We start from the raw sequence: 14406 nt of genomic DNA, 5'->3' as shown, positions 1-14406 counted from the left end.
GTACAATTGAGAATTAGATTACTCGTTATTGTCCTTTGGGTAGAAGGCATGGCCCATTCCGCGTTCCTTCTAGACATTGCAAGACTTAAATGACGCTAAGCTTTTTGTTAGAATGGCTGTACTGCATAATTTCGGACTCTCAGGATGACGTATGATCACAAGTGGCCTTGTTATTGCAAAACCAAACTATTATTGTTAGAAGAAAGCAAGGAAAATAACCGAGAGACTCAGAGCTGTCTACAGCTTATCTCTCATTTCTTTCTATGTCTGTGGGAACGCGCAAACTTTTGTAAGTCGTTGAAATATAATCAAATAATTCCTTTTTGCTAATTTTCATTATTAAGCTTTGCTAGATTGCAGTTTAATATTAAGATTGCTAGTTTATATTTTTATTAATTTTATTTTATTTCTTCTCTGTTAGAATTAGGGAAAAGTAATGTTAAATCTGGGTTTTAATTACAGTTAGACCTGTAGCAGGCACGGCCCATTCCTCGTTCCTTCTACTCACATATGCGTCTGCACCAGTCTGGTGCCCTTCCTGGCCCGTCTACACTGAGAATGACCCAAAACCCTACCCCAAAAATTGGAACTACAGAAAAATCCATCCAATGATAGGTACAGCAAAGTCTGTGTTCAAGCACAGGTCTTGGGCCTCTCAATTGTTTTTTTTAGCCTTAGCACAACCTTTTTCTGTGCTTGTTTTCTGTTTCCATGGTTGATGACGCAACCCAGGACCTTGAGGAGAAGAGTTCTAACTGTAATTAAAACCTAGATTTAACATTACTTTTCCCTAATTCTAACAGAGAAGAAATAAAACTAAATTAATAAAAGTATAAACTAGCAATCTTAATATTAAACTGCAATCTAGCAAAGCTTAATAATGAAAATTAGTAAAAGGGAATTATTTCATTATATTTCAACGACTTACAAAAGTTTGCACATTCCCACAGACATAGAGATATAAGAGATAAGCTGTAGACAGCTCTGAGTCTCCCGGTTATTTTCCTTGCTTTCTTCTAACAATAATAGTTTGTTTTTGCAATAACAAGGCCACTTGTGATCATACGTCATCCTGAGAGTCCGAAAGCCGTAGATTTTGCAGAACGGCCGTTCTAACAAAAAGCTTAGAGTCAATATGCTGAAGCATCTTACTGCTCTTACCCACCGTCATGATTGCGGGCGGGATGGGCACTTGTCTTGCAATGTCAACTCCCTCCAAGTACCCTCAAAAGCCCATATTCTTACATTGGTGTCTGTCCTACACATAAGAACATAAGAAGTAGGAGCAGGAGTAGGCCATACGGCCCCTCGGGCCTGCTCCGCCATTCAATAGGATCATGGCTGATCCGAATCTAGACTCACGTCCACTTCCCTGCCCTCTCCCCGTAACCCCTAATTCCCTTATCTGCTAGGAAACTGTCTATCTCCATTTTAAATTTATTTAATGTTGCAGCTTCCACAGCTCTCTGGGGTAGCAAATTCCATAGATTTACTACCCTCTGAGTGAAGAAGTTTCTCCTCATCTCAGTTTTGAAAGGGCAGCCCCTTATTCTTAGTGTGATAAACCACTGTTTGTATTCCACTGTGTACATGCCTGGACATGCCTCGGCTGACTCCTCCCACAAGTCCTAGTATAAAGGTGACTGCTCCCCGGCCCTTTGAATTTCTGGACCGGTCGACCACTCGAGGCAGACCTTCATTCTTTTGTTAATAAAAGCCTTTAGTTACTCTTCTAACTCTCAGTCTTTTATGAGTAATTGATAGCGCATCAATTTTATTAGCAAAATTTTTATAATGGAGAAGATCCTCACACCAGCATGCCTGGACTTAGATCATCGGGAGGCGGACTCATCCACCAAGTTTACTCACTGGCTTAAGTGTTTCGAAAAATTCCTGACCGCCTCCGCAGCAATCAAATCGGACGAGGACAAACTGGATGTCCTGACCTCCAAAGTGAACCACCGAGTGTACTCGGTCATCCAAGACGCGACCTCGTACGCGGACGCTATCAAGCTCCTCAAGGACCAGTACACGCGCCCAGTGAACGAAGTGTACGCCAGGCACCTTCTGGGGAGTCGTAAACAACAACCTGGGGAATCGACCGTGGAATACCTTCAGGCACTGTCTGTGCTTGGCCGGGCCTGTGGTCGTAAGGATGTAAAGGCCGCCGTGTACACAGAGGAACTTATCCGGGACGCTTTTGTAGCGGGCCACAGATCCAATTACACCCGACAGCGACTGTTGGAGCAGAGTGACCTCGACCTCAACAAGGCCTCTGAACTCGCACTATCATTGGATGCAGCCTACCGGGGCATGGATGCCTACTCCTCTGCACCGTGGACGCCGCGGGGAATGACAGCCTGGGACACGGTAGGACCGCCTCATAGCGCCGTGCCACCCCAGCAACGGCCCAACTACCGCAGCAGTGTCCCAAGGCCAGACAGCGTGCCCCAAGGCCAGAAATGCTACTTCTGTGGCCAGGCAAAACACCCCAGCGCGCGCTGCCCGGCGAAAAACGCGATCTGCTCGGGCTGCGGGAAGAAGGGACACTACGCTAACGTCTGCAGGGCCAAAGCCACCCCGAACCCCAGCAGCGCCGCGTGTGGGCCATGCGGGCCGCCATCTTGGGCCTCCCCGGCCATGTGCGAACCACCGGTACAGCAGCCATTTTGGACGCCTCCAGCCACATGGGGATCATGGACGCCGCCATCTTGGACGACAGCCGGAACGCAGCAGGCCCCCAACACCGCCTCATCTGATACCCGCAGCGACACACCGACCCCTACGCTGGCATCCGTTACACTGGACCAAGCGAGACCGCACCAGCTGGCCAGTTCCACAATGGACATTAAGGTAAATGGCCACGATACAATCTGCCTTTTTGACTCTGGGAGCACGGAGAGCTTCATCCACCCCGACACGGTGCGGCGTTGCTCTCTCCCAGTCCTGCCTGCGCACCAGCGGATTTCTATGGCCTCCGAGTCCCAGTCGGCGGACATCGGCGGCTACTGCGTAGTGACACTCATAGTAGACGGGACCGTGTACGATCATTTTAAACTTCTGGTCCTGCCCGACCTCTGCGCTGCCGTCCTGCTGGGGTTAGATTTTCAGTGCCACCTTAAAAGTGTTACGATGGCGTACGGTGGACCCCTACCCCCACTCACAGTCCGCAGCCAGCAGCTCCCAAATTGCCCGCCGCGCACCAGGTGCAACCTCTCCACACTCAGAGTCACCCCCCCCCCACTGTTTGCTAACCTCACCCCCGACTGTAAGCCCATCGCCACAAAGAGCAGGCGATACAGTGCCGGGGACAGGGTTTTCATTAAAACCGAAGTGGAGCGGCTCCTGAAGGAAGGGATTATTGAGGGCAGCACCAGCCCCTGGCGAGCCCAGGTTGTGGTCGTTAAGACCGGCGAGAAGCAGCGCCTGGTCATCGACTACAGCCAGACAATAAATCGCTACACCCTGCTGGACGCCTACCCACTCCCCCGCATAGCTGATATGGTCAACCAGATCACGAAGTACCGCATCTTCTCGACCATTGACCTGAAATCAGCGTACCACCAGCTCCCTATCCGCCCTGAGGACCGCCAGTATACTGCCTTTGAGGCAAACGGCCGCCTCTACCACTTCCTTAGGGTTCCCTTTGGCATCACCAACGGGGTCTCCGTCTTCCAAAGGGAGATGGACCGGATGGTAGATCAAAATGCGTTGCAGGCCACTTTCCCATATCTGGACAATGTGACCATCTGCGGCCGTGACTTGCAGGACGATGACGCAAACCTCGAAAAATTCCTCCGCACCGCCCAACTCCTGAACCTGACATATAACAAGGAGAAGTGCATATTCCGCACAAACCGCCTCGCCATCCTTGGCTGTGTTGTGGAACACGGAGTCATCGGCCCCGGCCCCGACCGGATGCGTCCCTTTATGGAACTCCCACTGCCCCAAGGCCCTGAAGAGGTGCCTAGGGTTTTTCTCCTATTATGCCCAGTGGGTCCCCTACTATGCGGACAAGGCCCATCCGCTGATCAAGTCCACCTCTTTTCCCTTGACGGCAGAGGCCCGCTTAGCCTTCCACCGTATCAAGGAAGACATTGCCAAAGCCACCATGCACGCAGTGGACGAATCCATCCCCTTCCAGGTGGAAAGCGACGCGTCCGACTTTGCCCTGGCCGCTACCCTCAATCAGGCGGGGAGACCCGTGGCCTTCTTTTCACGAACCCTCCAAGGCCCGGAGACCAGACACTCCGCTGTTGAGAAGGAGGCCCAGGCGATTGTGGAGGCTGTGCGTCATTGGAGGCACTACCTGGCCGGAAAACGATTTACCCTGCTCACTGACCAACGTTCAGTTGCTTTTATGTTCAACAACAAGCAGAGGGGCAAAATCAAAAATGACAAGATCTTGAGGTGGAGAATCGAACTTTCCACCTACAATTACGAGATCTTGTACCGGCCCGGGAAGCTCAATGAACCCCCGGATGCGCTATCGCGTGGCACCTGCGCCAGCGCGCAGATCGATAGACTGCGGGCCCTCCACAATGACCTCTGCCACCCGGGGGTCACCAGGTTCTTCCACTTCATCAAGGCCCGCAATCTGCCTTACTCTATTGAGGAGGTCAGGACCATGACCAGGAACTGCCAAGTCTGCGCTGAGTGCAAACCGCACTTTTATAGACCAGACAGGGCCCACCTGATAAAAGCCACTCGCCCCTTCGAGCGCCTGAGCGTTGATTTTAAAGGGCCTCTCCCCTCCTCCGACCGCAATGTGTACTTCCTCAATATTATTGATGAGTACTCCCGTTTCCCGTTTGCCATCCCCTGCCCGGACATGACCAGTGCCACGGTCATTAAATGTCTGAATGACCTCTTCACCCTGTTCGGTTTCCCCAGCTATATCCATAGCGACCGGGGCTCATCGTTTATGAGCGACGAACTCCGTCAGTACCTGCTAACTAGGGGTATTGCCACAAGCAGGACCACCAGTTACAACCCCCGGGGGAACGGACAGGTGGAAAGAGAAAATGCGACAGTTTGGAAGGCCGCCCTGCTAGCCTTAAAGTCTAGGGGCCTTCCAACCTCCCGCTGGCAGGATGTGCTCCCCGATGCGCTCCACTCTATTCGGTCACTGCTCTGCACTGCCACTAACGCCACCCCTCATGAGAAAATGTTTGTCTTCCCAAGGAAGTCCACATCGGGGACATCGCTACCGCCATGGCTGACGTCCCCAGGGCCGGTCCTACTGAGAAGGCACGTGAGGACCTATAAAATGGACCCCCTGGTCGAGAGGGTCGACCTCCTCCACGCCAACCCCCAGTATGCTTACATTGCATAGCCGGACGGGCGGGAGGACACAGTCTCCATAAGAGACCTTGCACCCTCGGGGGCCGCAGTAACCCACTACTCACTACCACCCCCCCCCCACGATCCGATATCCAGCCCCAGCAGACGGCAGGCCTGGGCCCCGCGACCCGCTCGACATCTACGAGGACGACACGCCTGTGCCACAGCCTACGCAGGACTCGACGCCGGAAGCTCCACTACCCCTGCCGTCGCCACGCCGATCACAGCGGCAGACAAGACCTCCGGAGAGACTCCAATACACTAACTTTTAATACACTTCACCCCGCCGGACTCAATTTTAAACAAGGGGTGAATGTGGTAAACCACTGTTTGTATTCCACTGTGTACATGCCTGGACATGCCTCGGCTGACTCCTCCCACAAGTCCTAGTATAAAGGTGACTGCTCCCCAGCCCTTTGTATTTCTGGACCGGTCGACCACTCGAGGCAGACCTTCATTCTTTTGTTAATAAAAGCCTTTAGTTACTCTCTTAACTCTCAGTCTTTTATGAGTAATTGATAGCGCATCACTTAGATTATGCCCCCTAGTTCTAGTCTCACCCATCAGTGGAAACATCCTCCCCGCATCCACCCGATCAAACCCCCTCACAATCTTATATGTTTCGATAAGATCGCCTCTCATTCTTCTGAACTCCAATGAGTAGAGTCCCAACCTACTCAACCTTTCCTCATACATCAACCCCCTCATCTCCGGAATCCACCGAGTGAACCTTCTCTGAACCGCCTCGAGAGCAAGTATATCTTTTCTTAAATATGAAAACCAAAACTGCACGCAGTATTCCAGGTGTGGCCTCACCAATACCCTGTCTAACTGCAGCAAGACTTCCCTGTTTTTATACTCCATCCCCCTTGCAATAAAAGCCAAGATTCCATTGGCCTTCCTGATCACCTGCTGCACCTGCATACTAACTTTTTGTGTTTCATGCACCAGGACCTCCAGATCCCTTTGTACTGTAGCACTTTGCAGTTTCACTCCATTCCAGCCCTGTTCCTGGGACTAGGGACAGGGTCACTGGCAAGGCTTGGAAGCTAAGCAGAGCCAGGCCTGCTTAGTACCTGGAGGGGTGACCATCAGGGAAGACCAGGTGTAGAAGGTCACGGAAGGAGCCCCGAGGAGGGGCGGTTGGTGAGGTGGTCACGGAAGGAGTCCCGGGAGGGGCAGCTGGTGAGCAGGCCCGGGCATTGGGCTGAAGATTGTTGGACAGGAGGAATGGTGGAAATGGAATGGCGGCGCGCACAGACGCAGCGGCTTTGCTTCTCCCAGGACGGTGCTATTTACGTTTAATGTTAATGTTATTTGTACTGGACTCATGGGAGCTTGCAAGATCACATTTCGTATTTCATTGTACAATGACAATAAAGTTGAATTATTATTATTATTTAGATAATAACTTGCTCTTTGATTTTTTCTGCCAAAGTGCATAACCTCACACTTTTCAACATTATATTGCATCTGCCAAATCTCTGCCCATTCACTTAGCCTGTCTATGTCCTTTTGCAGGTTTTTTATGTCATCCTCATTGCTTTCCCTCCCATCTTTGTATCGTCGGCAAACTTGGATATGTTGCACTCGGTCCCTTCCTCCAAATCGTTAATGTAGATTGTAAAGAGTTGGGGTCCCAGCACTGACCCCTGCGGAACACCACTAGTTACTGATTGCCAGCCCGAGAATAAACCATTTATCCCAACTCTTTGTTTTCTGTTAGATAGCCAATCTTCCACCCATGCCAGTATATTACCCCCAATCCCGTGATTTCTTATCTTGATCAGTAATCTTTTGTGTGGAACCTTGTCAAATGCCTTTTGGAAGTCCAAATACACTACATCCACTGGTTCCCCTTTATCCACCCTGTATGTTACGTCCTCAAAGAATTCGAGCAAATTTGTCAAACATGACTTCCCCTTCATAAAACCATGCTGACTCTGTCCTATTAAATTATGTTTATCCAAATGCTCTGTTACTGTTTCCTTAATAATGGACTCCAACATTTTGCCAACCACAGATGTTAGGCTAACTGGTCTATAGTTTCCAGCTTTTTGTCTACTTCCCTTCTTAAATAAGGGTGTTACGTTAGCAGCTTTCCAATCTGCCGGGATCTTTCCTGAGTCCAGGGAGTTCTGGAAAATAATCACCAATGCATCCACAATCCCTACCGCCACTTCTCTCAAGACCCTAGGATGTAGGCCATCAGGTCCGGGGGATTTATCCGCCTTAAGTCCCACTATTTTACTGAGTACCATCTCCTTAGTGATTTTAATCGTTTTTAGCTCCTCCCCCCCATTGCCCCCTGTTTGTCCAGTGTTGGGATATTTTTAGTGTCCTCTACTGTAAAGACTGATACAAAATATTTGTTCAGTGTCTTTGCCATCTCCATGTTCCCCACCACTAGTTTTCTGGTCCCATCCTCTAAGGGACCAACGTTCACTTTAGCCACCCTTTTTCTTTTTATATAGCTGTAGAAACTCTTGCTATCTGTTTTTATATTTTTTGCTAGTTTACTTTCATAATCTATCTTCCCTTTCTTAATTAATCTTTTAGTTATTGTTTGCTGGCTTTTAAATGCTTCCCAATCTTCTATCCTCCCACTAGATTTGGCTACTTTATATGCCCTTGTTTTCAGTCGGATACTATCCTTTATTACTTTACTAAGCCACGGATGGCTGTCTTTTCTTTTACTCCCCTTTTTCCTCAGTGGAATATATTTATCTTGAAAGATGTGAAATATCTCCTTGAATGTAGACCACTGCTCTTGTACCGACTTACACTTTAATCTGTTTTCCCAGTCCACTTTAGTCAATTCTACTCTCATACCTTCATAGTCTCCACATAAGTTACTATCTTCCTTTTCTGCTACTGCTTTACTCTGCAAGTTAATAACAAGTGACAGGAAGGATTTTGTTTTGTAATTTAAAAAAAAATTGTTCTTGAAATGTGGGCGACACTGGCCCAATTTATTGCCACCCCCAGTTGCCCTGAGAAGGTAGCGATGGGCTTTCTCCTCGAACCACTGCGGTTCTTGTGGTGATAATGCTCCCATGCTTATTCTGTTTTCTTTTGTAGCAGTTGTTTTTACAACTGAGTGGCTTGCTGGCCCACTTCTGAGGACACTAAGAATAGGTTATTCTGTCTGCAGCACTTTGTTGTTATGGAGAAAATCGCCATGCAAAAGGTAAGTAAATGCAAATACCATAATATTCACGATCTTATATATATGACATTTGGAAGCATCACTTACAATACAGATTACTATTCTTGCTCTTGATTTTCATTATTCATAATAGTAATTCCATAAACATATCAAAATAGAAAGGAGAAACATTAACACTTATGTTAAATTACCTGATCAACTGCAAAAACCTTCAGCCTCTCAGATCCAAGCCATTTCTGGAACTCTCTGACCCAGTTTTTTACGAGACTCCCTGGTGTGATGACAAGGGTCTTCTTGATTGCAGGTTTGTTCCCATAAGGGCCTTGCCTCATGAGAGTCCAGATTAGTGTTATACACTGCAGGGTCTTCCCTAGACCCATTTCATCAGCCAAGATAGCACCAAATCTGCCCGTTGTTCTAGAAACAATTGTTATATTTAACAATCTAGAATTAGAATCAAATTATCCACACAACCATCGAGTTTTAAGGAAAATACTTAAACATTGAAAATTAACATAAAATGTATCATACGGCTTTTGTGTGCACAGTTCATATGTAAAAATCAAATAGGTTTGTAAGAAGCTGTTTGGGAACAGAAAAGGGTGCTATCTACTGCAGATTCTTCTCATCCTAAAATGCCAGGTATCCATTGGAGTATGTGTGAGACATGGGTTAAAATCAGGATCTCCTACCAGAGTTGTTTAAAAAAAAAAAAATGTTTTCATGGAGATGAGTACATTTTTCATTGAACATACTCCTGTTTTGTTTTCTCCTTTACATACTGTATGCACAAGAACAATCAGGAAAAAAAGCATTTCAGTATTTACATTTTAGCCAATTTATATTAAATGGTTGCTGAATTTGAGGTCCAAGTGTATGGTCTCCTAGCAAAATTACAGAGTTGTATGCTAACTTTAAATATAAACCTAGTACACTATCCATAACTGGTACAGAGCCCTCCCTAGATGTGGGTTTCAGAGTAGCATGAACTAGCAGTAGTGTAGTAGAAAGTGAGCCTAGAGTGATGTTAATCATCTGTGACCCTTGTCCGCAAATTATATTGATACAGTAGGTCATCTAATGGTCATCACCCCTGTTTAACTGCACAAGGAGTATGAAAGGGACCAGATTTCAAGGTCCGCTTTAGTAGAAATGTAGCAGACCTTAACCCTGTGCATGTTCCTGATTTTAGAAGGGGCACAAAATATATGCTACATTTCCTTTTTAAATTTTTTTATTGAGATACAATATTGTAGACACATGCCTTGCATCTGTGGGATGACGTATTGGATTGATCGAACAGGTGAATTTTAGAATTTTATTAATTTGGAACACGCTAGTTGAACAAGAGACATGATCAATAAGAGTTAAGTTTTCACAAGTACTGTATACTAAAAATGTCCTGACAGTTAAACTTCAAGTGTTGCTGACTGTGAAAGACTTATAACAGCCTTGATAGACCTTATTCACTGGTTTCAGATACAAAAACCCAGCAGTACCTATTTCATGCAACTGGAAGACAGGTCAGCTTACCTCATTCCCATTATACACTCATATAGGAAGATCACACCATCCCACTGGTGAGGTCGAAGGTGTATGGTAAGGTAAGGGTCCACCACCACATCCACCAACGGAAGACCAGCTTTATTAAAGATCCACTGGTGACTCAGGTTTGGTCGTGGCATTACTAAAGCATCTGTTGGTAAATTGAGAACTGTACATTTAACTGTTAGCTTCTAACTTTTGCAAAATTATTCCATAACTTATGTACACAATGTTATACACAAATGCACAGATTTTCATCCTGCGTTACACCAGAATAGGTGAAACAGTAAAGTATGTTATAGCCAAGGATTCAAGATGGGTTCCTACAGTGATATCGCATTTAACTGCAAAAAGTTACAAATGTGTTCGACCCATATGCTGATTTGAAATCTTTAATTTGCTGAGCAGGGGAGTGGCACTAATTGAATAGCTCTTTCAAAGAGCCAGCACAGGTACGATGGGTCAAATTACCTCCTTCAGTGCTGTAAGATTCTGATTCTATGACTGTTAGTCAATACCACTCTGAGCGGAATCTTTACATAGATGCACATTCAGGACACAGTTAACCAATCCAAAATGACGTACTCAGACCGTACATTGGGGTGAGGGTGGAAGGAACAAAGGTTTGACAGAAGTATGACAAACATTTTTTTTTTTTTTTAATGTGTTTAATTATTTTTCTCCCTCTTCTGAAGACATTTCCACACTGGAGAATGGTTCCAGCAGCCCCTGCTACTTTAGCCAAATGGCCATTCTTCGTTTGGTAGCCTAGGCAGTGAGTGCCAGGAGACTATTTAACTGTAGAGGGCATTACATTGAGTGTCAACAGGCTAGTCTACCTTAGAGGGTATTACAGACGAACTCAAACATCTACACCTGCACACATTTTCCAGCAAGTGCCACGGGATAGTGATCAGGAATGGCAAGCCTGGCTAATTTTTTTCCCTCCCTAGCCTCGAGACCCCTGTGCTAACTGTATTGATTTCTTTTTTGTGGGTTCAATGACGACACATTTATGAAAGAGAATGTCTTTTAATCTAAAGTTTGTTCAACTAAGTTAACAGCATTACAGGAGACACCATCTTAGAGATCCATCGAAAACCAAACCAAAACTAAACTCAACTGCCTCTCTCACATGCCCTCTGCTGGTCAGGCATAAATAATCAAACAGGCAAATATGCTGGTAAGGCGTGATAATCAAACAGGCAAATACCATCACTATTTGCTGATATCATTACATCTCCCTTTCTTAAAACAAAAGTATTTTACTTTTATCTAACAACATGTTTTCTTTGTATTACTCTACATTTTAACTGTAACACTTAATGAACTTACATTATCATTATCAAGGTTTTTTAACCTTGTTTTGTGTGTTCACATGAAATATGTAAATACCTAGAACTTGAAGAAAGAATAAGATAACATTACTTCCTTCTATAACAAGAGTCCTTAAATTTGCTCAATGAGTCTCTCAGGAGGCTTCACGTGTCTTGAGGATTTTCTGATTGATTGTCCTTGAATCTGAGTTGTTGCCTCAGATGATGATTTCTCAGCTGTGTGATTAGGTTGTTCAACAGTATCAGTCTTTTGACTTGCTGTGTGATCAGGTTGTTCAACAGTATCAGTCTTTTGACCTGCTGTGGCTGGTCCCACGAGAAGATCCCGACGATTTCTTCGCAGAACAGCACCCTCATCTGTCTGAATGGTGTATGATCTTGGTTGGACTTCACTCAGGACAGTTCCCTTCTGAGTCCATATGTTTGTTTTGTCTTTGAACCTTACTTGGTCACCAGTGTGGAGTTCAGGTAGGTTTTGTGTTCCTCTGTCATAGTAGTACTTTTGCTTTTCTTTCTGTTGTTCTTTGAACTTCCTCACTTTCTCCCCCTCTTTTGTTTTCAGGAGGTTCTCTGGGATGGGTAGGTTTGACCTTAGCAGACGTCCCATAAGGAGTTGGGCTGGTGACATACCACACTCGAGCGGCGTTGTGTGGTATACAAGCATGCTCTGGTAGAAGTCAGTTCCACTGTCTTTTGCCTTGTATATCAGTCTTTTCACTGTCTGGACCGATTTTTCCACTAGTCCATTGGACTGTGGAAAGTGAGGACTTGACGTTGTGTGGACAAAGTCCCACTCTTTGGCAAAGTGTCGGAAACTTGCATTGTAAAACTGGGGTCCGTTGTCTGTGAAGACCTCGCTTGCCACGCCATGTCTGGAGAATATGGCTTTCATACATGTTATCACAGCATCTGCAGTGGTGGTGTACAGTCTACAAACCTCTGGATACAGGGAGTAATAGTCTGTGACTACAAGATAGTCCTTCCCTTGACATACGAATAGGTCAGCGCCTACCTTCTGGTAAGGTCTGTCTGGCGCTGGGTGTGGCTTTAGTGGTTCTACCGGATTGCTTGCTCGATATTTCAGGCATATTGTGCAGTTTGACACCTCATTTGTCACATCTTGGTTGATTCGTGGCCAGTACATCACCTCTCGTGCTCTTTTCTTACACTTTTCGATTCCCAGATGTCCTCCATGGATCCTTTTTAGCATCTCTTTTCTCAGACTCTTTGGGATAACTATTTTACTTCCTTTGTAGATGATGTCTTCGACCACTGATAGTTCCGCCCTGCAGTTCCAGTACTCTGCCATGTCAGGTGAGCAGTCTTGCTTCATGTTGGGCCATCCATCCAAGATGCTTTTCCTCAGTCGTCTCATTGTTTCATCTTTGTTTGTCTCAGTCTTTGTGAGCTCCATTTTTGCATCTGCTATGGGCAGTGCACTTGTGATCATGTCCACGTAGGCGTTCACTTTTTCATCCATTTTGGTGTTTGCGGGCTCACTTGGGTCAACAGCTCTGGACAACGTGTCTGCTGTATACATCAGCTTACCCGGTGTGTACGCAACATTCAGTGTATAGCGTTGCAGCCTGATCATCATTCTTTGTATTCTAAGTGGACAGCTATTTAGTGGCTTTTGGAACAATGCAATCAAGGGCTTATGGTCAGTCTCTACACTGATTGCTTGTCCTGACACAAACTGGTGAAATCTTTCACAGGCGTATGTGATGCTGAGCAGCTCCTTTTCTATTTGAGCATATCGCATCTCCGCGTCTGTCATTAAGCGCGATGCATATGCAATAGGTTGCCAGTAGTCATATTTTTGCAGAAGAATGGCACCGAGCCCACTCTGTGATGCATCTGATGATATCTTGATGGGTCTCGCTGGGTCATAAAACCTCAGAACTGGTTCCTCTGTGAGCAGTTTCTTTAGATCGCTCCATGACTTCTCATGCTCATGATTCCATTCCCATTCTATGTTCTTTTCAGTTAGTCGTCTCAGTGGTGCCATCTTTTCTGAGAGGTTGGATATGAATTTACCCATGTAGTTGATCATTCCATTAAACCTCTGCACGTCCTTTTTGCATTGTGGCTTTGGCATATTCTCAATGGCGGACACCTTTCTGGGATCTAGTCTGATGCCCTCACTGCTAAGGATATCTCCCACGAATGTCAGTTCTGTCACCCCGAGCTGGCATTTCTCTCTATTCAGCTTCAGGTTTGTTTTCCTTGTTGCTTCCAGCACTTTTTTCAGTCTCTCGTCATGCTCAGTTCTCGTGGTTCCCCATACTATGATGTCATCCATTGATGTATCAACTCCCTCCAGGTGCTCATAGATCATATGGATAGTTTTGTGATACACTTCAGGAGCTGAGGCAATGCCAAATGGTAACCTTAGGAATCTGTATCTGCCAAATGGACTGTTGAACGTGCACAGTCTTGAACTTGCTTCGTCCAGTTTCATCTGCCAAAATCCTGATGATGCATCTAACTTGCTGAAATACTTTGCATTTGCAAACTGTGACATGATTTCCTCACGTGTAGGAAGCTTGAAGTGCTCTCTCTTTATTGCTCTGTTTAGATCTCTTGGATCCAGGCAAATTCTGAGCTTTCCATTCTTTTTGTCCACAACGACGAGGGAACTCACCCACTCAGTTGGCTCATCTATCTTCTGAATCACATTCAGGCTTTCCATCCTGTCCAACTCTGCCTTCAGTTGCTTTTGAAGAGCAAACGGAACTTTTCTGCATGGATGTATGACTGTTGGCATACTTTTATCTACTCTGATCGTGTGTTCTCCTGGAAGGCAGCATAGACCCTGAAATAGGTCGTTGTACTCTTTCATGAGTTCATCATAGACTGTCTCTCCTTTGCTTTCCACAACGAGGATTCTCTTTACCAGGTTCAGTCTCTCACAGGCTATTAAACCTAGTATGGCCTGCACATCCTTTGGCACCACGATTAATGCTAGCGTGTGCTCTCTGTCCTTGTGTGTCACTTTGACAATGCATCTTC

At 46.0% G+C, this 14406-nt stretch overlaps 1 protein-coding gene across 1 annotated transcript in view; it reads right to left on the bottom strand.

The window, feature by feature from the left end:
- Positions 1 to 14406, bottom strand: part of rad54b (RAD54 homolog B) — a 98979-nt gene that overhangs the window by 45056 nt on the left and 39517 nt on the right. The window contains exons 3-4 of the mRNA XM_085992652.1: positions 10046 to 10208; positions 8704 to 8929 (exon numbers count right to left, since the gene is read on the bottom strand). Coding sequence (XP_085848778.1) covers positions 8704 to 8929; positions 10046 to 10208 — 389 coding nt within the window. The remainder of the gene's footprint in view (positions 1 to 8703; positions 8930 to 10045; positions 10209 to 14406) is intronic.

Source organism: Somniosus microcephalus, chromosome 7 (genome assembly GCF_052327205.1).
Source record: "Somniosus microcephalus isolate GS21.2 chromosome 7, FLI_Smic_1.0, whole genome shotgun sequence".
Lineage (NCBI taxonomy): Eukaryota > Metazoa > Chordata > Chondrichthyes > Squaliformes > Somniosidae > Somniosus > Somniosus microcephalus.
Note: the sequence above shows the minus strand (reverse complement) of the source record. Positions and strands in the feature narration are given on the sequence as shown.